At 36.5% G+C, this 25,426-nt stretch overlaps 7 protein-coding genes across 12 annotated transcripts; 6 read left to right on the forward strand and 1 right to left on the reverse strand.

Annotated features, from left to right (window-relative positions):
* Window positions 1–777: 777 nt before the first annotated feature.
* Window positions 778–6,218, forward strand: LOC143909543 (uncharacterized). Of its 6 annotated transcripts, none has more exons than XM_077427585.1 (13): window positions 778–886; window positions 969–1,245; window positions 1,330–1,574; window positions 1,645–1,741; window positions 1,818–2,001; window positions 2,076–2,318; window positions 2,392–2,476; window positions 2,563–2,680; window positions 3,506–3,680; window positions 3,757–3,879; window positions 3,959–4,142; window positions 5,555–5,785; window positions 5,879–6,218. In XM_077427585.1, exons 2-12 carry the CDS (start codon window positions 1,035–1,037, stop codon window positions 5,783–5,785), a joined length of 1,896 nt encoding a protein of 631 aa, XP_077283711.1. In that variant the 5' UTR covers window positions 778–886; window positions 969–1,034; the 3' UTR covers window positions 5,879–6,218. The 6 variants fall into 6 exon arrangements, with proteins under 6 accessions (XP_077283711.1, XP_077283709.1, XP_077283707.1 ...); XM_077427583.1 differs by having other exon boundaries at window positions 787–908; window positions 981–1,245; XM_077427584.1 differs by having other exon boundaries at window positions 799–886; window positions 981–1,245.
* Window positions 6,219–6,255: 37 nt separating this feature from the next.
* On the forward strand, window positions 6,256–16,807 carry LOC143909188 (uncharacterized). The gene is made up of 3 exons (XM_077427091.1): window positions 6,256–6,455; window positions 10,459–10,640; window positions 16,638–16,807. The coding sequence occupies exons 1-3, from the start codon at window positions 6,256–6,258 to the stop codon at window positions 16,805–16,807; spliced, it is 552 nt and encodes a 183-aa protein (XP_077283217.1).
* Window positions 10,866–12,140, forward strand: Vps26 (vacuolar protein sorting 26). The gene has a single exon (XM_077428364.1). It carries the CDS (start codon window positions 10,866–10,868, stop codon window positions 12,138–12,140), a length of 1,275 nt encoding a protein of 424 aa, XP_077284490.1.
* Window positions 16,808–17,080: 273 nt separating the features above from the next.
* LOC143909547 (NADH dehydrogenase [ubiquinone] 1 alpha subcomplex assembly factor 8) lies at window positions 17,081–17,278 on the forward strand. The gene has a single exon (XM_077427589.1). The coding sequence runs from the start codon at window positions 17,081–17,083 to the stop codon at window positions 17,276–17,278; it is 198 nt and encodes a 65-aa protein (XP_077283715.1).
* A 10-nt stretch (window positions 17,279–17,288) lies between these two features.
* Window positions 17,289–18,898, forward strand: PIG-M (Phosphatidylinositol glycan anchor biosynthesis class M). Its single transcript, XM_077427586.1, has one exon. The coding sequence runs from the start codon at window positions 17,329–17,331 to the stop codon at window positions 18,604–18,606; it is 1,278 nt and encodes a 425-aa protein (XP_077283712.1). The 5' UTR covers window positions 17,289–17,328; the 3' UTR covers window positions 18,607–18,898.
* Window positions 18,899–21,005: 2,107 nt separating this feature from the next.
* Tim10 (translocase of inner membrane 10) lies at window positions 21,006–21,998 on the reverse strand. The gene is made up of 3 exons (XM_077427587.1): window positions 21,841–21,998; window positions 21,567–21,770; window positions 21,006–21,497 (listed from the first exon to the last, which is right to left on the reverse strand). The coding sequence occupies exons 2-3, from the start codon at window positions 21,706–21,708 to the stop codon at window positions 21,373–21,375; spliced, it is 267 nt and encodes an 88-aa protein (XP_077283713.1). The 5' UTR covers window positions 21,709–21,770; window positions 21,841–21,998; the 3' UTR covers window positions 21,006–21,372.
* A 1,777-nt stretch (window positions 21,999–23,775) lies between these two features.
* Window positions 23,776–25,400, forward strand: LOC143909548 (UPF0488 protein CG14286). Its single transcript, XM_077427590.1, has 3 exons — window positions 23,776–24,168; window positions 24,259–24,393; window positions 24,474–25,400. Exons 1-3 carry the CDS (start codon window positions 23,907–23,909, stop codon window positions 24,755–24,757), a joined length of 681 nt encoding a protein of 226 aa, XP_077283716.1. The 5' UTR covers window positions 23,776–23,906; the 3' UTR covers window positions 24,758–25,400.
* Window positions 25,401–25,426: the final 26 nt, after the last annotated feature.

Below are 25,426 nucleotides of genomic sequence, written 5' to 3' on the forward strand. Positions count from 1 at the left end.
TAATGAACTTGTTACGTCTCATCTACATAAATAAATCGTCGGTAACATTATTTGTTTGTCTTTGTTACATTGTATAAAATTTTCTATATGTCATCTATATATTATAATATATATTCAATTGTAAATAGATTTTTTGAGCTCTTTTTTCTATTATGCTGTGCATTAATATTAGAATAATATAATTCTATGATTACTAACCAAATAAAATAAAATTGTAAAATAGAAAATGATCAGTAGATCAGTAGCTATTAAAATAGATATAATATGTATTATGAACATAATTTCGTAATAATAAAAAGCATTTAAAAATCAAACCAAATAATATATATTCAAGAATATGTTTATGTATAATGTGTTGAAAACATAATAAATCATTATATTTACTGTGCATAAAAGGTTTTTTTTTTAAAAGCGTTCTCGTGCACGTCACTAAAATCTCGATCACAGACCATCTGGTACTCAAAAACTCCATCAATTGAACGCTGACCACGCGAAATATTATACTAACGAGAACTAGAGTGCCATATATTCCGTATTCGTGATTTTTGTGGCAATGATTGTCGTGCGCGCGATCGCAATTTGCGCAATAATCGGTTTACCCTTGTAAACAGTGGATGTTCCCCAAATCAAATTCGGGTGTAGTTGCACGTACAGAATGCATATGTTTGGGTGGTTACGCGTTTATGATGACAGCAGTTTGTCCTTTTCATAAAATCTATTATTGACAAATTATTGATTGCTTCTTTTATAATGTATTGGCCGGCTTTGAGAATGCTTAGAGCAAATAATTTAAAAATAATATTATGTTTGACGTTTTGTTTATGTGACATGCCGCTGGTTATTTACGTTCGACGATAATATCGTTCCAAATTGTACAAATTATTAGGTATTAGAGTTCTGAGCAATTTGTATGTACTTGGACTTTTTATGGATAAAATTGTGGAATTATATCTTGCCAATGTATTAAGTTTCACTTTCAGATCAATACTGTCGACTCGATTTGATGTAGTATTATACAAATAATCCGAATCAAAATGGATTCTAATAAGAGCTCCGAAGATAGTTCTGAAGATGCCTCAGATTCTGAAGACAACATGCCAGTGAAACGTTTAAAAGAAAGATCTGAGAACAATACGGAAATTGTAACGATGAATGACGCTGACGCCGATGGTGTCGATTTAACAATGACAGTTGAAATGGCTGTCGACAGTGATATAGAAAACCGTGCCAGTAAAAGAAAAAATAGTAAATTGCTCATTTTGGAATTTGATATAATAATAGGTATAAATATATTTTTATTTAAAAAGCTCGCTTTTAATATTTTCACAGAAAAATGTTTAAAGCGTAAATCTTCAAAATCCAACGATGAGAATTCAGGAAACGATTCTCAATCTGATGATATTAGCTCTAGCGAAACCGACGGTGAAATCATCGAAATGCACACTGAACCGATCACTCATCGTAACCAATTCTTCAAATCTTTCAAATTTGGTCCACAGCCTGAAGTTAAATTACCAGATATTATGATGCCTGAAGGATTTGGAGAACCTATTACAGTAGTTCCTATAAAACAAGTTAGTTTTTCTTATTATTTTTTTTTGCATTCACTGTTCTGCTCTTATTGTTTTTTTTTTATTTTGTAAGGAATACAATGATGATGAAGAACCTCCTCCTGAAGAGGAGTTGGAAGATACACCTGAAATTAAATTGGAAGTTGAAATCAAGCAGAAATCAAAAAAAGGTAATATTGCTTTACACATATGTACATAGTATTGTATATAAAATGTAACTATTCATGATTTTATATGTATTTGCAGTAAAACATATAACAGATGTAGAATTGGCCGAGCTAAATGCAAAATTTTTATTTGTTTGCCAAATGTGTCAAGAGCCATTCTCCGATGTAGACTTACTCAAACAGCATCTCTCGACGCACGAACAGAAAGGAACATACTTATGCAAAACTTGCGATAGAGTATATCAGAGCATTAAAGAATTAAGGTTAATCAATAACATAAATTGTACGCGCTAAAAATGTTAAACCAATAATACTTTTCATATACATATGTACTCAGGTTGCATATGGTGTGTCATATAAAATCTGGCAATTTCAAATGCGAAGACTGCGGCAAGATGTATCACCATACACAAAGTCTGATGGCTCACCGTAAACGATGGCATACAGATGAACGGCCTCACTTTTGTGAAGTTTGTGGCAAAACGTTCAGTTTGAAGAATGATCTCACGGCTCACATGCGCAGCCACAGCAGTGATCGTCACCATTGTGAATATTGTAACAAAGCATTCCGAACGGACAGGTTTGATTTTGACACCGACTCTATTGATCTTTTGATATTTATACGTATATTTATGTATATTGTTTTATTTCAGGTATTTACGTATACATACAAAGCATGTTCATTTAGGATTTAAATATGCCCTTATAGAATGTAACATATGCAATAAAACATTTCAGGTATATATGTAATTGTTTTGTTGCAAAATTAACAATATTTATATGTACATTCTGTAGATTTTTAAATGTTTTAAATCTATTTTTAGAAAAAGAATCTCTTGTCTCATAAAAAGCTTCACGAAGAAAAGTCGCACAAGTGTCATTATTGTGGTAAATGCATGACGACTTCTTACAGTCTCATCGCACATATACGAAGACACGAAGGTTCACATTTTAATATACTTCAGTAATGCAGTCAAGTCAGAGAAATGGAATAATAATAGAAATGCCAAAATAATACGCGTACCGTTTCCATAACTACGTTAGTAAAATAGTTTACTAAATTGTCAAACTACGATGTTTATTGAAAAATGTGTTACTTAAATGATAATTTTCTTATCAAAATGTATTCCATGTTGTTTATTGCTTGTTTTTTAATGCATTGTGCAATTTTTAACAATGCACTTGTCCATCTTGCGAGTAATATGAACAAACAGAGGGAATTTTATTGGACATACGTCGAGCACCAAACATCAAACACGACTTCTTCTTCTTCATGTGCCATGTCCTCCTAGAACGTCGGCAACTAGATGTCCCATTCTTATTTTGTCCATTGTTGCTCGGGTGCTGAGGCCGTACCACTGCCGAAGATTCTTTAGCCATGATATTTTCCGCCTGCCCCGGCTGCGTTGGCCTACGATTTTCCCCTGGATTATTAGGCGCAGGAGATCGTATTTTTCGTTCCGCATCACATGTCCGAAGTACTCCAATTTACGCCTTTTCACACTTTTAAGCACTTCGACATGTTTTCCCATCAAGGAAAGCACCTCGGCATTGGTACGACGCGCCATCCATGAGATTCTCAGCATCCTTCTGTATGTCCACATCTCAAATGCCTCTAGTTTCTTGCATGTGGACGATTGCCACGGAAATTATTTTAAAAGGTCCACTTGACAACAATACGACGCCTAAAGCCACTTCTATTATTATAAAACATTTCTCTGAGTAAAATACGTAGACTACAATTAAAAGTGAATTTAATTTTTGTAGGTGTTAAGCCGTTTGTATGTCAGATTTGCAATAAAGCTTTCGTCGATAAAGGTAAACTAGCCCGTCACCTTCACTCGCATAGAGGAACTAGGGATTATCAATGTGATCTTTGCGAGAAGAGTTTTTCCGAAAGCCAATACCTTAGACAACACAAACGAACCCACGATCACACTAAGTACATAAAGCAACAATATAAAACGGTCATATTATGAAGTGTAAGCAAGCTAAATAAATATTTTTATTCTTTGTAGGAGATATCCATGTAAAGTTTGCGGTACTATGTTCAAAAGTATGAATTCAGTTTGGTCTCATATGCGTAAGCATACTCATAAAAACAGATATGAATGCCACTTCTGCGGAAAAACTTGTTACAGGTGTCTATTGAATCTACATATGTGTTCAAAATCATAATATATGTAAGTTTTATTAAATTATGTCTCTGTTTTGTTTTAGGCCTGATCATTTACGTTCACATCTTGTTAGTCACACCGGAATTAAAGATTTTCAATGCGAAATTTGTTCGAAACGTTTCGCAAAGGCCTACGATCTTACGGAGCACCGACGCGGTCACAGTGGCGAAAGACCTTACGTCTGTAAATTGTGTAATAGAGCTTTCGCAAGACACGGAGAGTTCAGAGTAAGTTTTCAAAGGATACAAAAGTTCCATCAAATGTTCTCAAGAGGAAAAAAACTGTGTGTGCGAAGCCACGCATAGTAGAAGTGAAACTTCTTTGTCATTGATTAAAACTTTTAAGAGTTTTAAGAGCACGTCACAACAATTTTAATAATGTCTATTTATGTCTCGACTTTGAAAATTAATTTCCTACTTGATTAATGAACTTAAAACCCTGTTTCTGTAGTCTATCCACGGGTCGTTCTCTTTTGCCAACCCTCCCCAACCCCCCCCCTTCCACTCCACGTTGTAACGATTTTTCTTATTACCTTGAAAGTTTACTACCAATACGACTAACCCTTTGAATGCTGACCAACGCCGATCATCGTTTTGCCAACAAGTCCTGAAAAACGCCGATTTGCGTTGTATTTTCAGCATGTACAAAGTTTACAAGAATATTACCCACTAAGCCTTTCCAGGTAGCATTGAAAAAAAATGCATTGAACATGGGTCGTGTAATCCATGTCAATCATTTGACAACATTTACATATAAAGACTGGTTTACACCGGAATTTCTGAATTTATAACCATAACAGAATTTCCCGATAGAAATCCTTAGTTGCCGAGTATTTTAGATTGTGGCTTGGCATTTAGATTGTGAGCATTACATTTTAAAAACAATGAAGAAGATGGAACTAGTTTTGGAAAAATACATTAATCAATAGACTTATTTAATTTATTTAATACCGTTGCAAGATATATTAGAGGGTCTAAACACACCTTTACAAAACTCGAAACCCTCAACTGTAATTATCTAGGGTTTGTTTGGATTAGCTACAATTTTTATACTTGCTTTCTATTGGATTTCAAAATAATTTTAGTTGGAAATTTTCAGCGTGGCAGGCTTTTAACAAAAAAGACGTCAGCACCCAAAGGGCTAAAGAAGTTTCACTTCAAAAATCAATTTATTTTTATTAATTTTATATACTTAGGAAAAGCGGCTGAGCTGATGGACTTAATTTTACATTTTCCCCATGATGCCATTTTCGGGTTTCCCCTGAGTGACATCTTTGCTTTTAAGCTTGTACATATATAAATTTATAGATAGGATGGTTTTTGACAATTTGATGAGGAACCGTTTCAACAATGAAATAAATCAGATAAATTGGCAAATTCTGATAGGAAACGATCTACTTGGAGTCACAAATATCCAAGTCTGACCAGCAGCACTGCAGAAATTCTCGGAATAAATTCTTTTTAATCGTCAACCCAAGGGATTGATCCCGGAAACCTCTTGGTGGTTAGCGTTATGCAACCGCGAAGCAATGCTGCTGGCTTACTAATCTATTTTTCTTGAAAAAAAACAACAACGGTTTTATGAGAGATGTAAAATTGTTTAAATCATACACATTGCTATGTGTTATTGTGTGTTGCAGAAACACAAGCAAAGCAAGTATCATGCGGAGAAGGAGCGCGAGGCCTGTGGGGAGTCGCCAACTTTGGCGCCCCCACGGGATCCGCCGCCTCGTCCGTTTTCTTGCCTTCCGTGCAATAAGCATTTTATAAGCGCGGCGAGATTAGCCTTACACTGTAAGAGAAAATCGCACGCGGCTAAGGACACCTCTCCTGCGTCCACTTACTCAGACAATGTACAAACGAATGCATAGGTATCATATTTGAGAATATGTGATGGAACTCGATGATGTTTTAATATCCGACTGTTTTGAATTTAATGTTGCAATTGTATTTTTTGTCATCAGAGACACAAAACGCGCAAATACCATTTAGAAAAGTTGCGTGAAATGGAGTTGAGTGCGTCGAACGGTGAGGAAGCAAACAAAGCTTTGATTGAAGCTGCGACTCCTCCGCCCCCTCGTGATCCACCTGCTCGGCCATTTCAATGTACGCCTTGTGGTAAAACGTTTGTATCTTCGGCAAGTTTTGCGTTGCACTGTAAGAGACAATCGCATATGGCTAAAGGTCTGACTCCGTTGTCTCCTGAGCCTTCGTCAAATAATGGAGGTGCTGATTGATTTGTAAAAATGTGATATAATTGTAAAAATGTAAAATAAAAAAACATCATTTTATATATGTACATATACATATGCAGTTTAATTTTTTCCGTCAATAATTTATTATGTGTCGTCACTTTAGACGGGTCCACTATACGGCACAAACTCCAACTGATGAAGACCCGAAAAATGAACTCGTACCAGGAGAACATAATACAGGATTAGGAGTAGGGGTAGACGGTTTTGTCAGCTCGGTACTTGGTTTTCCTGGTACCAGTTCATTTTTCGGGTCTTCATCACCTCGGAGTTTATGCTGTAGGGGCCGGTAAACGGACTACTAGTCATATGTGAACTAGTCACAGGACAACCGGTCGCTCTAGATCGGTCACACGTGATCACCCGTCACACTAAAACTGGTCACGAGAAAACTGGTCAAACCCTAAAATCGGTCAACCAGTTTTCTCGTGAAAAAAACATTTTTATGTACGCCCGATTTTCATGCGCCGGGCGACAGCGCACGCGATTTTCGTAGCGGCGGTTATCCTGGTAGCGATTCACTTTTGCTATGTAATCACCGAACCAATTGTACAATAATAAACGATCCTCTTAAAAACTCAACCGAGTTTCTATAGGCCTCGACGCGGCCAGGTACTGCTGGTCAACACACCTTCCCGCGTCCTTAAGAGGGCTGGACCCTAGCGCCTTGTCAATACAAACGTATTATATTTCTCCCTTCCTCAATTATGGCACTAGAGAAATTATTTTTTAGTGTGCTATTTATATCCACCATAGGCATGTTTCTATTTCTGTTTATTTTTTTGATTAATCAAAAAATCAAAAATCAAAAAAATAAAAAAAATAGAAACATGCCTATGGTGGATATCCATAGCATATTAAAAAACAATTTCTCTAGTGCCATAATTGAGGAAGGGAGAAGTCTAAAGGTCTGTTCATACCTAATCAGCACGTACCGACTTCAGCAGGTATCCGGCCGTACGAAGAGTATTCTTTGGTACATTTTGTATGGGTATATATACCAACCGTCACGTTTACGCCACGGCAGGCTTACAGCAGTACCCGACATTTCCTGTTCATACCTTACAGCAACATCCGTCAACGTATCGATCCGTTTTTTTGGCCATCGTGGAAATATACACGCGAATAACGTGCCATGAGTCTGCCGCTTTGCTGTTTTGGACCAATTATCGATAGTGACAGTTGACATGGTTTTGGCGCAAATATTTAAATTTTTTACGGAAATATTTAAAAAAATTTTGTCCATCATCCACAAGCGTCTTATACAGTGTCCAAAACTTTCCTTCGGTTTTTCCATTTTTTAACATGGGATGCACATCAAAACGCCTCCGTGCTTTTTTATTGCCTTCTTGAGCTTCTTCTTCTAACAAAAACGCGATTATACATAATTTTTCGTTCGATAAACGCCTAAACATTTTTGCTGACTTGTATTCTGACGCGTAGCTACGAATGCACGTGTATGCATTCATATTGTAAGTACTCGACAATATGACGTAAGCAATATTGCGCCGTATCGTCATGGCCTGTAATGTATAAGTAAGCCGATTTTACCTTGCACTCGGCGAAATTGCTGTAAGCGTGACGTGACCGCGACGTGTCGGTAGATATGAATAGAAATGTAATAAAATGACATATTTGAAATGGAGTCGTGCAGTGCTGAAGCCGTGCAGTGCTGTTAAGTATGAACAGATCGGCTTACCGTGACGTGACATTACAGGCCATGACGATACGGCGCAATATTGCTTACGTCGTATTGTCGAGTAGGTACTTACAATATGAATGCATACACGTGCATTCGTAGCTACGCGTCAGAACACAAGTCAGCAAAAATGTTTCGGCGTTTATCGAACGAAAAATTATGTATAATCACGTTTTTGTTGGAAGAAGAAGCTCAAGAAGGCAATAAAAAAGCACGGAGGCGTTTTGATGTGCATCCCATGCTAAAAAATAGAAAAACCGAAAGAGAGTTTTGGACACTGTATAAGGAGCTTGTGGATGATGGACAAATTTTTTTTAAATATTTGCGCCAAAACCATGTCAAAATATTGAACAGCTGTCGACTGTCACTATCGATAATTGGTCCAAAACAGCAAAGCGGCAGACTCATGGCACGTTATTCGCGTGTATATTTCCACGATGGCCAAAAAAACGGATACGATACGTTGACGGATGTTGCTGTAAGGTATGAACAGGAAATGTCGGGTACTGCTGTAAGCCTGCCGTGGCGTAAACGTGACGGTTGGTATGAATATACCCATACAAAATGTACCAAAGAATACTTTTCGTACGGCCGGATACCTGCTGAAGTCGGTACGTGCTGACTAGGTATGAACAGACCTTAGACTGGCCGCGCACTAGGCAGCCAGGCTGCCGCAGCCAATCTAACATACGGTGGCTCATTGGAGCCCGCGCACTAGGCAGCCAAGAATTCCTGGCTGCGGCAGCCAATAGATCGCGTACCATTGCACGGCAGCCAGTTGGCTGCACGCAGCCAGAGCCTGCAAGGTAGAATGTATGTGGCTAGTATGTGGCTGCCTTCAGTCTCCGCGCACTTGACGTAGCAGCCAGAAGTTTTAAGCCGCGGATAGCGAATAGAATCCCAGAGACTGTGTGACCTTTCAAGGATTATCTGTAACGGATATCTGTTAACGGATTAAATCGTAAGGCAATATGGGATATGTCTTCAGAAGAATATAGTGATCGAGATGTGAAAAGACGAAGATGGTAGGAAATCACAAATACAAAGTGTGAGGAAAGCTTGGTTTTATTAATCTTACATATATGTTTACCATCGATGGCACCAATGCAATTAGGAAAATTTGCATTTTTATTGAAACCATTTGCTATCTCAATCCATCTTTCTCCATTCAATTCTGGAAACGCTGTTTGTTTGAATGAATGAATCCAAAATCTTCTCTTTGCTTTGCGTTTCTTACGAAACAAGAGGTAAAGAATTATTTCTTCTACGCTTGACGGAAAGGTGACTACTGGCCGTCGACTCTGGCTGCCGAAACTGGCTGCTCAATATTTTGGCTACTAGTGCGCGGCCAGCCTTAACCCTTTGGCTGCTACGAGGTTTTTCAATGTCCAAGCGAAAAATGCTAACATTTGTAATTACTTTATAAAAAAATAAATATAATATATTTTTTTACATACTTGCTTCGCCGAACGCGCGTAATTTTTTTAATACTTTATATACATTTTTAAGAAGCAGTTGTGGACTCGCGCTCTCTCTTTCTGTCTTGCTTTTACATGCGTGCGTGCGAAAGAGATACCTACCTATATACACTAAATAAGTTTTGACGATTGTTTCCGACGCATTATTTTTTTCAATAATCTATTTTTAGACATCGATGTATTTGTCGTTGTTAAAACATGCGATACATTTGAAACAGGTAGCGGTCTTTCTCTCTTTCTTTCTTGGTTTTAATTGTGTATGTGTGAGCGAGACACACAAGGATGCGAAGTTTCTAATAATCAAATAATTTTTCAACATGTATCATAAACATTTTGTATGCATTTCAGTTGCATTTGATTGATTGCACGAATTCGTGACGTCTCGTGACCTATATAATTGAAAGCGGATTTCTATTGTTTTTTGCCATTTATTTTAACTCTGCAAAATGATATCGGACAGTGAAAGTGACGAAAGCGAAATAATAGCTCCTCGCCGAGGAGCCCGACAAATCAGCAGCTCTACTGATTCTGAAAATGAATTTATCGACAATAATCAATTCCCAAGTAATAACTCCTTATATGACTTTGACAACGAACCCGAAATTTACTTTGATGATGAACCCGAAATTGAAGAGCTTTTAAAAAATTGATAAATATTTATAAAGCTTGATTGAAAAATAAATATAAATACGTATATAAAAAAAATGTTTCGTGCCACTGATGCGCTGGCAAAGAAAGTATTGAAATACGACAATTAATGACAACAACAACGATCGTCGTAGCAATCTTCGCCGATTTCGAAACAACGATTTATCGTTGTTGTAGCAGTCAAAGGGTTAATACGTTTATATGGACAAGGCGCTGGGGTCCAGCCCTCTTAAGCTCCAAAATATTTTACAACAGTTGGCATTTGACGAACAACCATTTTAATTATATATTTTTATCCACGATATTTTAAATATTTTATCCTTACCGGGCGCTACATTTACAATAAGCTGATCGATAATGTGACTTTTTAGATAAGATCTAAAACAAACGAATTATGACTTAATTTAAATTTAAATTTGGCTTCATTCATCACAGAAATAAAGCGATTATGTAAACCCCCTTATCAGTGGAGCCAACGCTCAGCACTCGAACGCACACCGAGCGAGGAGTTGTACTAAACGTCACTGGAGTGGGGCCCGCTATAGTATAGTAATTGTGGGTGTAGCCCCGCAGATCGTCAGCGTGGCGCGGCGCGGTGACTCCGACCCCTGCAAAAAGGCCGCTTGTCGCATTCAGACCTGTCTCCGCGGTGAGTAAACTCCCGAAGATTCCTCTCGCCGGTCACCGGTCATCGGCTATCGGCTATCGGCCCGCCGCCGCCATGTTGTCTCTCATTTGACGCACTCGCAGTCACTGCAAACGTCACACGTCACTCGTCACTCGCCATTCGCCACTCGCCACTCGCCACACACCACTCCACTCCACTCCACACTCTCCGCGCTCGAGCTGACTCCCGACTCGAGGTGACCTCGCCATGAGCTTCTTCGGGTTCGGCCAGTCGGCCGACATCGAGATCGTGTTCGACGACGCCGAGCACCGCAAACTGGTCGAGGTGAAGAACGCAGACGACGGAAAGAAAGACAAACAACTGCTCTTCTACGATGGCGAAACAGTCTCGGGCAAAGTCAACGTCACCGTCCGCAAACCCGGCTCCAAACTAGAGCACCAAGGCATCAAAGTAGAACTCATCGGACAGATAGAGCTCTTCTACGACAGAGGCAACCACCACGAGTTCATATCCCTAGTCAAAGAGCTGGCTCGACCCGGCGATCTCCTCCAACACATGTCTTACAATTTCGAATTCGCCAACGTCGAAAAGCCATACGAAGTCTACACCGGCTCCAACGTCCGCTTGAGGTACTTCGTACGGGCCACGGTCATCCGCCGCATAACCGACATAGTCAAAGAGGTCGACGTGGCCGTACACACCCTATGCAGCTACCCCGACGCTCACAACTCCATCAAAATGGAAGTCGGGATCGAAGACTGCCTCCACATCGAATTCGAATACAACAAATCGCGCTACCACTTACGGGACGTGATAGTCGGCAAAATCTATTTCTTATTAGTCCGCATCAAAATCAAACACATGGAGATATCCATCATCAAACGAGAGACGACGGGATCGGGCGCCAGTACGTTCACCGAAAACGAAACCGTGGCCAAGTATGAAATCATGGACGGGGCACCCGTCAAAGGTGAGAGCATTCCCATCAGAGTCTTCTTAGCCGGTTACGAATTGACGCCGACGATGAGAGACATCAACAACAAATTCTCGGTGAGATACTATTTGAACCTCGTCTTGATGGACACGGAAGACAGACGGTATTTTAAACAGCAGGAAGTCACGCTGTGGAGGAAGAGCGACAGAGTGCGCACGCTCGGCTCGGCCCAGGCCAACAATCCACCGCAGCATTTGGTAGGATCGCAGCCACATATGCAACGACTATCGCCGACGAAGCCCCAGTCGACCGATCCGCTAGCAAGACATTCGGAAACCGACGACGAAAGCAGCCGGCAGAATTCCATCGAGAATAAGGAGAACGTTAAGCAGATGGAGAACGCCGCTGATAATCCGCTGTTTTGCGAGAAGTCGACCACACCGGTGGAGATCCCGCCGAAGCCGATCGTTGAAAAGCCGGTCGAAGTCACCGCCGATGTTGCCAAGTCACTGCCGAAGAGCGAAAAAGCCGAAAAGGCGGAGAAGGTCAGGGCAGTGGCGTTGCCCGAGGCCGATCTTGCACAATAGCCGTTGCTGTCGACCGTGCGGACCTTTTGGGATTGCGAGGTCTGCGCCAACAGTGTCGTGCTAACGCAGAATAAGATGATGCAGAGGATATAATTTTTATCGGAAACTGAAACGGTGGTCGGACCGTGTGTGTGTGTGTGTTTGTGTGTATGACCGTTCAAAAACACAATAATCTCTATGTAATATGTATTTTTTTAAGTATGAAATTGTTTATTTTCATATTATATTAACAATGTATGTGTTGTATTTTTATTATTTTTAGTCACTTAGCAACGGCACTCTCATGCTAAATGGATTTGTCCTCAAAGTCAAATGGATTGCGTTTTGAACCGCAATGTTTGACTGATTTTATACGTGGGTGTAGTCTTGTCTAATGGAATCGTTGCATGTGATTAATTTTCACCGTATTTATTGTGCAATATAAAATAATTAAAAATAGTAATGAATTTTGAGTATTATTCATACGTATGATAAATTTTTAAACGATTTTGATAGATTGATAGAATTTTAATGTCCTAAAATGGGTTCTAGCAAAATTTAATATTTTATAACAATTTTAAAAGTCGGTTAATATAGAAGAATCATTGCACGTTGATAATATTGTTGCAATAATTTAATATTTTGCATAAAAAGTATATTTGTGGTGTCGCAAATAATGAATTATTTATATTAGTTGGCGCTGTTATACAAAACTACATCAATTTACTGGTACATGTTGGTTATACGGGCGCATCCGAACATTTTACACGGATGATCTTTAGGTGTCGCAGACAGTTTTAGTAAAATGATGACTAAAGATAGTGGTGCGTCTCTTCAGCACGTGGAAATATTTTGCAATATGAGCCGTTATATTTGAAAGTCCAATTTTCAGTTCCAAAAGCACTATTTCTGTTTGACTCGTAAATTGTTATCACTTCTTTTAATTCGATAGGTTCAGAGTCTTGTATCAATGTATTACAGGCCATCAGTATTTTACAATATTGAATTAAAATTTTAAATATTGAAATATCTCTCGTGGACTTATGCCTCTTTCAAATCTAACGGCTCATATGAAACCAAGATCCATTTTTGAAGAGATTCTCTCTGCTACGAGTGTACTGGCCTCCATCAGACAATATGTATTTGAAATTGTATAATAAGATTATTTGGGAAATTCGTTTTCGATATTATTCAATGTAACGTCAATCACTGGTTGTGTACTGTCACTTTGCTAAAACTGTTTTGCGACACCTTCAGGCCATTCATGTAACTGTCGTGTATTTGTATGGATGCGCCCGTATAACGAATAAGTACCAATGTATCCATTCATTGTGAAAGTGCTTCGTTGGTATGTATATGTATATTGAACGATCCGATAATCATTTTTATTAGAACTACTTAATAAAATCTAGTATTATAATTGAATTTTCAAATGAAAGGATAAAATTGGTTCTTAACAAGTTCCGGTCCCAATGGTTTTAATGTTTTATATAACCTAATGGTTAATATTTGATTTTAATTTTTACCCAAATGATTTGTCAGGTCGTTTGAATACATATACTTGTTTGAATATTTTATTGCGCACATTCCTGACATGTTAGTTTATTAATTATGCAATAAGAAAGGTTGACGAGAAGTTTGTTTCTCGTGTGGTTGCATATCGCATGCCTGTTGATAGTTATTTAGTTAACTATATACTATCTGTCGTAATTTAATCCTATTATTCGGACAAACTGTTTGGGATCTATTGTAATATGTATATAACAAGATATATTCGTCCCGAGACAAATTATACTAACACTGTATCTAATTTTATCGTGTAAGAGATGTATGTCTAAATAAATGAAAACTCATATGATTAATTGCATAATCACCGTAGATTATATTGTATATTATATAATAACGTATGCATAAATATATTAATTATTATGACATAGGAATAAGCATTGGAGAGATTTTTTATAAAAGTCGGTGAAACGTGTAGTAGAGTGCCGATTCATCCTGTGTAATTATTACGTAACTATTAAACGCTCAAAACCAAGCATCGATTTGCCTAATTGTATGTATTTAGATTCTTTTTTTTGTTATGTAATTGTAGTATCGAATAACAGTGAAGACATATAAGTACCGTTTACAGTGTATACTTTACACACACAGATATGGTAAAGTTCATTCGTAGAATTGGCATTGTACTACACTTTTTTGCGATTGCTATCGTTTGAAGAGAGAACACGTGGTATCACTTTTCAATGTTTCAATTGAAATTGATTTTTATAAGGTCTATAGAATGAGTAATGTGCTATAGAATGAGTTGTGTAAAGTTCTAGCATGGATATAATATAATATAAATATATATATAGGTAATGATAATATATTGAAAACAAAAATCTAAGTAAATGTTAGACATTTGTACATTTTTAAAATGTAAAATAAAATTTAGCCCCTTTGTTGGTTTAATCGCTTGTACTTTCGATACATGTGTATCGAAATGTTTGAGTCAGCATTTTGTCCTCAAAAGGGCTATTATCAAAGTCGGACTCGTATATATATATATGTAAAATATTATCGATACTTGTACCGCTCTTATTATGCTCTGTGCGAGGTATGTACGTTTGTATGGAGATAAAAATTTGTTTATATTGCTGATTTATAAATTATTTACCGTATGTATTATGCTAGATGTATGCATACATATACATACATGGAATGTTTGATTTGATATACTTGTACAAATGTCCATATTGTTTGAACGCAATGACTGTTATATAAATATATATATAAATAAATATTAAATTGTATAAATAAAAATACTGCAAGCATAATTTGATGTTTTCATTTTGAATCATTGATCGTTCTTTTTGATAGTTTTAAATTTATGATGTGTATTGTTGTAATCAGGGTTGCCAGATGTGTACCTATTTGAGTGGGACTGTCCCGAGTTCAACATACAAATCCCGAGTCCCGCATTGTCTCTGAATATCTAGATATAAGAAAATTTGTATATTATACAAAAATGTACGTAAATAGAATTCACAAGTAACAAATTTCAATTCATTTAAGTCTTGTCCTTAAACCAAACGTGAAAATTGAATTTTTCTTCAATTGAAGAATTAACAAAATTATACATATTTGCATTGTTGACCGTCTATACGAAGATGTCTGTTTATTAAACAATTTTTTACTGTAGTAAACGAAAATAAAACAATGTATGAGGAATGGATAATATGCCCTTGTCGTTGGATCTTATATCATTGGACCTTATGTCGTGGAACCAAATTATTGCAAGTGGAATGATCTTTAAAAAATATTAGCCATTCCTCATACATTGTTTTATTTTCGTTTACTACAGTAAAAATTGTTTAATAAACAGACATTTCGTATAGACGGTCAACAATGCAAATATGTATAATTTTGTTAATTCTTCAATTGTCATGTATGGTTTAAGGTTCCACGACATAAGATCCAATGACAAGGGCACCACGAAAAAAGATCCACCCGATAGAATGCCCACGTGATAAGTGATCCAGACCATAAAAATCTTTGGCTTTTTATCATCTGGATCACTCATTAGGTGGGCATTCTATCGGGTGGATCTTCTTTCGTGGTGCCCTTGTCGTTGGATCTTATGTCATTGGACCTTATGTCGTGATGCGCAATAATTTGTATAAAATTGTGGCCCACATCTCAATTCTACGTTCCATTGCAATTTGTGAAATAATATTTAGTCTAATGAGTGCAGCCCGGAGAAAGGAGAAAAAAACAGATTATTATCAAAAACTGTAGAAGCTGAATTATTGCAATTGTAATGACTTAAGAAAATTTTTATCAAGCAAAGCTGGCGAGCATATTTTGAAACAAGCTAAAAGCTAGGAAAAAAACTTTTAATAAAACCGTTTTGATTGTATAATTTTTTGCATTTAAACCAAAATGTAATTCCTGTAATTGTATCCAATATATTTTAATAACTGGGATACCTGTGGATTGTAAAGTGACTATTTTTTATATGTATGTACTTATTTACATACGTTATAATTTAATCAAAAATATATATTTCTTAATTTGTTCATTAATTATTATTATTTTTTTGTCCCGATCTGTAATTTTGGAAATCTGGCAACCCTGATTGAATGGATATGCCTGATTGTATGTAGAGTTGTAATGTGTCCTATTTGTTATTATGTTCGTCGTCTTATGTACTATTAGGCTTGATTAATGGTATGTTATATTATACATATAAATCGGTGGTTTCCATTCGAAAGTTTGCATCGGAAACGGCATCCATATATGTACATAAGCTCGGAAGTATTTCTGAAAGTTATGAAAACAGTTCATTATATGCAAAATTGAATTGATTTGAGTATTTTTTTCATGTAAAATCGCGAATTTTACTGTATTTGTACTTTAGCATGCGACAGAAGCGTGTCTCGTTTATCGTTTAATATAAATATTTTTGTGCATAAAACATTGAAAGATGCAAACATCATATATATTGCATATAATTGTATTGTTGATTTTCAGAAAACAACTTCCAAGAATCGAAATGTGCGGATGTCCTCGAAGCAATGCGACAGTGTTGTCTTGATTGGCACCAAGTTTCCGTGTGTTGCTCGGGAATTAAATTAGACCCGCCTGCTGAAAATCCCGACGCGAAACCGAAACAAACCCCTACGAATAAGATAAGTCAATAATGGACCCGAAACAGCGATTCAACGGACCACTGCAGTCACGAAAGCCAGTGTTGGGTAAACGTGGTTTGATCTATAAATATCCTATAACTTTTAACCTCATCACAACATTCACACTGTTAGGCATCTTCTTCTCGAGACCTCTGTACGATGCCTTCTTCAGGGATATGTATCCGATCGAATTCGATTTTCCCTTTCTGAGGCATGCTAAGGAAGACGAGGAGAGAGCAAGAGCGCTTTTGAAATTGAGACAAAAAGAGAACTGACGCGTCTGTCATGGATTCTGTGAGGAAAGCTCGTTCGAGACTTCGCATGTATCCTCAACTGTTGGCTAAATGTAGTGAAAGTGCTGGCGTTTATGCAAAGTGCGTGACACAGAACAGCTCTGTGAAAAAGGACGATTGCCTCAAAGAGTTCGAAAACTTCAAAACCTGCCTCATTAAGGCGTCTAAAGATTTAAAAACCAAAATGTAATAAATAAAATAAAAAAAAAAACAATCAGTGTGACATAGTGTAGTATCAAAATGAGTGTTGTAACAGATTTTTTGAATTTACCGTTCGGTACGCATTTAGTCATCGGTACCATCATACGACTGTTTCTTATTCTATACGGTCAGTTTCACGATGAAATGTATGCCGTACCGTATACCGACGTCGACTATCGGGTGTTCACCGACGCGGCAAGACACGTGTTGAACGACGAGTCTCCATACAGGAGGCACACGTATCGGTACTCTCCGATTCTCGCCTTCCTCATGACACCCAACATCCTGTTGAATTCCAACTTTGGCAAAATTCTATTCTCGCTCGTCGACATATTGGTGGGTATAGCGATCAAGAAGCTGGTGTGCGAGAGTAAGATGCTCTCCGTACCTAGCGGTGAGAGTGTCAATTTGAAGATTCTGATCAAAACAGCATCGCAAAGTGCGCTGTTTTGGATCTACAATCCTCTGTCGATTGTGATCGCCACTCGAGGAAACGCCGATACGTTGGCGTCCTTCCTCGTCATCATGTCTCTGCTGTTCCACGAGACCAACGTCACCGAAGGCTTGAAAAAGTATTTCATTTCAGGTGTGTTTTTAGGGATCGCCATACATTTCAGGATTTATCCTATAGTCTTCTCGCTGCCGATGTTCATCGCTCTCGGCGAATACAAAATCAACAGGCGCACAAATATACTCTCGGACTTGTATCAACTGATTCCGAATTGGAAGCAATTCAACCTGGTCGCCGGTTGTGTGTCCAGTCTCGGTGGTTTGACCGCGTTCTGCTACTGGTTGTACGGCTATGAGTTCTTGTTCGAAACGTACATATACCATATTATAAGGAAGGACACTAGGCATAACTTTTCGCTGTTTTTCTATTTGCAATATTTGACGGCCGACGATAAGACCCAGTATTGGTTCAAAGCCGTGCCTTTGATGTTGCTGATCGTCTACTTCGGCTTGCGCTACGGACGTATGAAGACTCTGAACTTTGCCCTGTTTGCACAAGCCATCGTCCTCGTCGTGTACAATTCTGTTGTGACTTCGCAGTACTTTGTGTGGTTCGTGTCTTTGATACCGTTGTGCATTGCCGATTTTAATATGAGTAAAAAAAGGGCTTTTCTGTTGTGTTGTCTGTGGGCTGGTACTCAAGCGTGCTGGTTGTACTTTGCATACCAACTCGAGTTCAAAGGTAAAAATGTCTTCTTTCAAATATGGTGCGCTGGCGTTGCCTTCTACGGTGCAAATTTATACATTCTTAATAATTTGATTAGGAATTATAAACCGAGCGCTGTGTATGAAATCAAACAGGATTGATGTTTCTGAGAATCTAAGCTATATCTGGGTGTATAGTACATATATTATAATAGATCAAATTGGCTTTTACTATCATAATCGACGTACTATATAAACGACTAATATTATCACTCATTCTTAAAATGACAATTGTTTTTCAATAAATACTTAAGTAAGTTGCTACTACTTTCATATATGATACTTGTTTCATTATCAGTAGATTAGATGTTGAATATAGTTAGAAATACGAATTTTGAAATTGTAGATGAATTAGTTGTTTTTTTTCTTTTGTTCTTGTGTTGTTTTAATATAGTTCTAGCATTTGCATTGTTATAAGTACCTCATATGGTAAAGTTTGTATGTATCCAACGACTTTCAGGTTTTCATTTTAATCTGTGTTGAATGCATGTTGAAAAGGAAACGGATATATGCATATTGCGCTGTGCCGTGATAACTATTATAATCATGAATAGCATTTATTGTTATTAAAATTCTAGTTGAATAAAGTCTTGTCAGTTTTGCAGACTTTTCAGTGTCCATGATAAAATCTTACATTTTATGTGTTATGTTCTACTCTTGATGTGCTTTCAATAAATTGTTTTTATTATGAATACGATCAAAGTTTTAATTACTATAATTTTCTATCATATTTAGGGATTGCAATATGAAGTTTTGCAATTTCATCTACCACCGGAAAACAGTAGATAATTTCGATTTGTTACCGGTTTACCCTTAAATAAAAAAGAAACAATAATGTAGATTGGATAACTATGTGGTTACTTTTCCTAAAAACCAGGGCTGTGGAGTTGGATAAAAATTTAATGAAGCTAAGAAGAGCCCTTGTAGAAATGATTCAACTCCGACTTTAAATTGAACGATTTTAGTAAGATCAGCTTTTCTTGCCAACGTATAAAATTGTAAGTAATGAAAATAATAGCGATTTTTAAAATATAATAAATAAAATGGATTAAAACCACTAAAAATTGAAATTTAATCCAATTTATTGAATTATTGGTAATGGTAATAAAAGTATAAATAAAAAAAAGGAAATTTATAGTGTATTTGTATGAATTCCATACACAAATACAACATTGAAAAAAAGAGAGTAAAAACCAGAATTAATAAACGTCAAGGTGTTCAAAATGTTTGCATTTTTAAACGTGTCTATTACGATTATTTTTCACTATTGTACTGGCAGAATTGATTTAAATATCTATCGTTGACCAAACCCAGTAAAATGGCAAAGTTTCAGAACGATCGGAAGAATGTAGGATATAATATATGTTGTCAGACCAATGAGCGAAATGAAATATAGAAGAGCCTTGTAAGTAATAATAAAAAAAAAACATGAGACGGAGGAAACAATTTGTTTTGGCCACAAAATACATGCAATTCAACAATTTTACTTTATAATGTAAGAAAATCATAAAAAGGAGTCTCGAGTCGATTGATTTTTTACGGCTCAGACTCCACTTGAAATGCTTCGACTCCGACTAGACAGCCCTGGTTAAATCGTTTAAGGTAAATTGAATCGTAAATAATTAAACATAAATCTCAGGTGAATGTCACAAATACATGGGAGTCTATTCGTAATAATCATAATTGAAACATCCGTCTGATCACATTTATTACGACTTGGTTGGTCCGTGTTGCCACTCATCAGCATTCATCATTGAAGCCACGCTTACGAATACATTGGTAAACGGACTACTAGTCAAATGTGAACTGGTCACAGGACAACCGATTGCTCTAGATCAGTTTCACGTGATCACCCATCACCCAAAAATTCGACCAATTTTCTCGTGACCAGTTTTAGGGTGTGACCAGTCTAGAGTGACCGGTTCACATTTGTCTAGTAATCACCGAACCGAATACATTAGTGGTGCTACAAGACAACTGTCACAAACAAGGCTTGCTACTCGTTTAACAGCTAAACTTCACACGTAATATATAATTTCGAAAGAGACTTTGTATATATGTTTGTTTGGTTCATAAAATCCGTGACGTTCAATTTAAAAAAAAAATGAATATTCAAATAAATTTAATAAAATGTTTACTATTAGATTGGCCATGTTTAAGCAGTTTATATTACAAATACCGAGCGAAGCCAGGTAAAAACACTAGTGTATAATAAAGTGAAGTTTGGGAATTGTAATTGCGTTGCAATATATCGTATTCAGGAAAGCAGTGCTGCCAGTCGTAGAAAATGCTGTTGAGACTAAAAATTTCATCCTGCCCAAAAATTTAGTCATTTAATACTTAAAATAAACATTTCCAGTCAACCTATTCCACAATGCGCCATTTGCATCGATTTTTAATGCAATATCATGCCTGTATATTAGCGATGACGAAATTTGGGCGATTCACCAGTAATGCAATCCTAATCAGAATACACTCAGAAATGAAACATGCAGACGTTTAAATCACAATTTTATTTAAATGCCGACTTGACAATCATTAACAATTTTGCGAAATGCAATTTTCCTGCAAGTTAATCTTGTCCTTTTATCTATAAACTACATATGTCCAACATTAACAAAATGTAAAAACAAACGTTTTGCTAACCAATATTGAAAATTATGTTCAATAAATGAATTTTAAAAAAATCGGTTCTTGAAAACATCAAGTGGTAAGTATTATATAAAAAAAACAAAAATATATAATAATAATAGTTCACTTTTAAAATTACATATGCATACGTATGTATAAATGAAACAATCCTAATATCTAGACAAAGATACCATTGCAACGATGATAAAACTAAACGAATTATGATTTTACGACGTTCTATGCCATCTTCTTTGCCGTTTCATCTTCCTGCATGGACATGGAAGATAGCTTTTTACCAATTCGCTCATGTACATCTAAATATTTGGCCACACATCTGTCTAAGCACACGGACTCGCCTTTGCCTGTAAGAATGTCAATGGGTTAAGAACTGCAAATACAAATACTCGACTTGTTAACAGATTTTTTTTTACCTAATTCTACTTCATGGTATTTTGGAGGTATGCACTTTCTATGACAGGCTGAAGTTAGCCTGTTGTACATGTCGGACATCATCTCTATTTCTAACTCCTGAACCAACTGCATCTTCGACGGGTCCAACTGCGGCATCGCCATTTTGCTTTATTTAAGTTTACTTAGAGTAATATGTATCGGATAATTTTGAAGAAAGGCGCAAGCTGAAAATTGAATCGAGAGTTAGAATATGTAATGGCGAGTTTTAAATAAAATAAACAAAGAGGAACTTACTTGATATATTTCAGGAAAACTTTCTCTCGCTTGGTTCATATGTACCAGTATTGCTATTCTTAATACGTTGTCTAATTTTCATGTCCTCGGTACGCCTATATACGATAGAATTCTTCGAGTATATAAAACCTCCAATGCCACCTGCCACTATAAAGGTCCTATATAATAAAAGATATACTATCAATAGAGTGAATAGAAGTAGAAGGAATAGAACAGCATTGCAAAATAACCTAGTCTGTCAACTAGAATGACTTAACCTAAAATTAAGTTACATCATTCCGAAAGCAAAAAACGACAGGAAGCAGTCAATTGAAATCGAATGTTTCCAAGAAGTAATCAATAATAATTATTCAGAAGACTAACCAGGCAAATAATACTTTGCTGACTTTTCCCAAGGGCATAATTGCTAGGACAATTCACATGGCAGGAATCGAGACGAATGACAAGTGTTCGTTTTCGGGCCAATCGATAAGCAAATGTAAAATTTCTTAACTCTGCAATGATTTCATTAAATTGTGTGAATGCTTCAACAACGCATGATAATCATTAAAAAAGTCAATCTTTATTAAATAATAAGCAATATTTTTTGGAAGATATGTTTATTTGATTTTTCTATGATGGCAATTTTATTGCTATTTTACTGTTCGGTGATTATTGCCCACAAAGCGCTCGCCCAAAAGTCACTAAAATCTCTATAACGAAACATCTGGCAGCCGAAAAGTCTATCATACTAACTCGAGTGCCAAATATCCCGTATTCGCGATTTTCATGGCAAAAATTGTCTTGGGCGATCGAAATGTGCGTAATAATCCAATTATCTATTTTCGCTGCGCTGCAAACGATTGCAAACCAAGCACCCGCATGCTCATTTCGCTGCATGCTCATTTCATACCTTTGTCTCGGCTTTTGCCATTTTAAACTTGCCAGAAAGATCCAACTCAATTTTAAGAATTGCCAATCATCAATTTACGTCGAAATGTCATCTGCGCAACCCCATGAATATCTCGTCTTTCGTACATGCTGAAATTCAAACAGTTAAAATGCAATCAAAAGAGCATGCGGGCGCTTGGTTTGCAATCATTTGCAGCAAACCCATCTATTTTACGTACGTAATAACTTAAAAGTGGCTACAGGCGGGCTATTTTTCGTAGATACTCTTAGAAAAACCACCAGCATTCAAAGCAAGAGGGCAAAAAAGATCATAAAAACAATTTCTTTATAAAAGATTGACAATAGAGCGTGTAGTGGAATTTAGGTGGAGCGTAAATCTAGTATCGTTCTAATTTTAGTATATATATATATTCTGCCAAAGCAGTACAACCTAAATATAGTAATAACAATAGATAAAGTTTTGTGATCATGAGAAAATTCGATCTTCAAATGAGTATATTGGTTAAGTTTCAAATTAAAATCCAAAATGTGTCACCTTCCTTACATAAGCGTCCAAACATGTATTTAAAACAATATCATAGTTGGTTTTTTATGCATTTATATGAGCGCCTTTATTAATTTTGTATTTATTGACTTCAAATATTCTTCAAGGTAAACGGATTGTTGCGCAAATTGCGATCGCGCGTACGACAATCTTTGCCACAAAAATCGTGAATACAGAATATCTGGTACTCAAGTTCTCGTTAATACAATATTGATGTAGTTTTTAGGTGCCAGATGTTCCGTGATCGAGATTTTAGTGACGTGCGCGAGATCGCTTTTTGCCGTCGATGTGACCAACACATATATAAAATCGGTAATTGGACTATTCGTCACATTGGGGTGGTCACAAAGACAATTTTTGCCATGAAAATCGCGAATACACAATATTTGGCACTCAAGTTCTCGTTACTATGATAGTTATCGTTAGTATGATGGACTTTTCGGCTGCCAGATGTTCCGTTATAGAGATTTTAGTGACTTTGTGACGAGTAATTTGTGACCAGTAATCACCGAACCATAAAATCAAGGGCTGGTCACATTCAAATTTTTTTACATGTGGCAGCATTGACTACAACTGTCAAACAAACGTCAAATAGAGTACAGCCGCGTGCGAACACTAAAGTTAAACTAAAATGCCACCGAAAGCGAAATTACACCAACGACATGGAAAATTGAAGAGTTTTCAGGTTTCCAAGGGTACTGCAGTAGCGGCCGCAGCAGCAGCGGCAGCAGCAGCAACAACTACATCAGGCGTGGCGACAACTTCCACTGCCAGTGCAGAGGAGCAGCTTCTGCGTCAACAGCAAGAGCAACAGTTTCAAGCAGAGCTTTATTGGTGTGTCACACAATTGGAAGATTCGCTTTCGAATAACAAGCATCAAAGTCAAAAACAAGGTAAAACATTCTGCATCTAATCAGTCATATCTTTAATATGTTGAATACGGTTTTCCATGTGAAAAAGTTCTTTTTTGTTTCATGTTACAGTTGAGGATGCTTCGCAAGTTTTAAAGGTGCTAAAAAGCCAAACTCAGCCAGCGATAAGAAAGAGACAGTTGATGAGAATGCATTTTGGTGATTATAGAGCAAAAATGGCGAGCGAGGAAAAAAAAGCGAGAAAGGGTAAATAAAAAATGTTTATTTTATTTCTGTGCAATCTTCAATGTGTTCAAATATTAATGTATTTTATATTTCTTTTTCAGTTCAAAATCAAATATCGTTTACAAGCAATAGTGATTCCAATAACAAATCAACATTTTTACGAAAGTCTGTACTACTCACAACGGGTGATAATAATTTTAGGTTTGATTTTAAGCCGCCGACTGAAAATGTGAGCATTGATGAAAAAAGTGCTCCTAAATGTGAAGAAAGTGACATCGAAAAGAATATGGAAAATGTTGTTACGATAAAGAACGATTTTTCAAAATTGAATCTTCAATCTAACACGTCATTTAAATTCGATTTTCCATTAGAAGACACTTCATAAATATTTCAATAAAAAATAAACTAATATACAGAAGTTGATACATTCATATACATACATCAAGGTGACCATTTTTTCAAATTGAAAATAAGGACATTTTTTTCCAAAAACTAAATACTTTAATCATTTAAAACGAAGATTAAAAAATCATGGATGCACATTTATAAAAAAAATTTCTTGAATGTTCTTATAAAATTCTACACAAGACTGGTTAAAATTATACTACATAAGTGATTAGCAAACATCTTAAGGTTTCAACATTCAATTTCGTTTCATCGCCAGACTATATATTGTCCATCAAAGTAAAAAATCCTTCGGCTGGTGCATTTGTTTCTGATAAATGGAAACAACATTTGCCAACTTTTGCAGGAGATATAGTTTTCGGTGAATTTGTATATTTTATCCATCTAAAAAGTACTGTTTTTATCTCACGACTTACCAGGTCAGATACCCAAAAAAACAGTACTCGCCTGGTAAAATCAGTACGAATGGTCACCTTTAATATACATACATAGCGATAAATTAATAATCTGATATGATATTTGGTGATATAATAAACATAATAAATTTGACTAAAATTTTTGATTTCATAATTATACTATACAAAATTATACTACACATCTTTATGACTTTTTTGTTGCCAGTGAAAATAAAATAAACAAATGAAATAAA

The sequence above is a fragment of the Arctopsyche grandis genome, chromosome 3 (assembly GCF_051622035.1).
Source record: "Arctopsyche grandis isolate Sample6627 chromosome 3, ASM5162203v2, whole genome shotgun sequence".
In the NCBI taxonomy this organism is placed as follows: domain Eukaryota; kingdom Metazoa; phylum Arthropoda; class Insecta; order Trichoptera; family Hydropsychidae; genus Arctopsyche; species Arctopsyche grandis.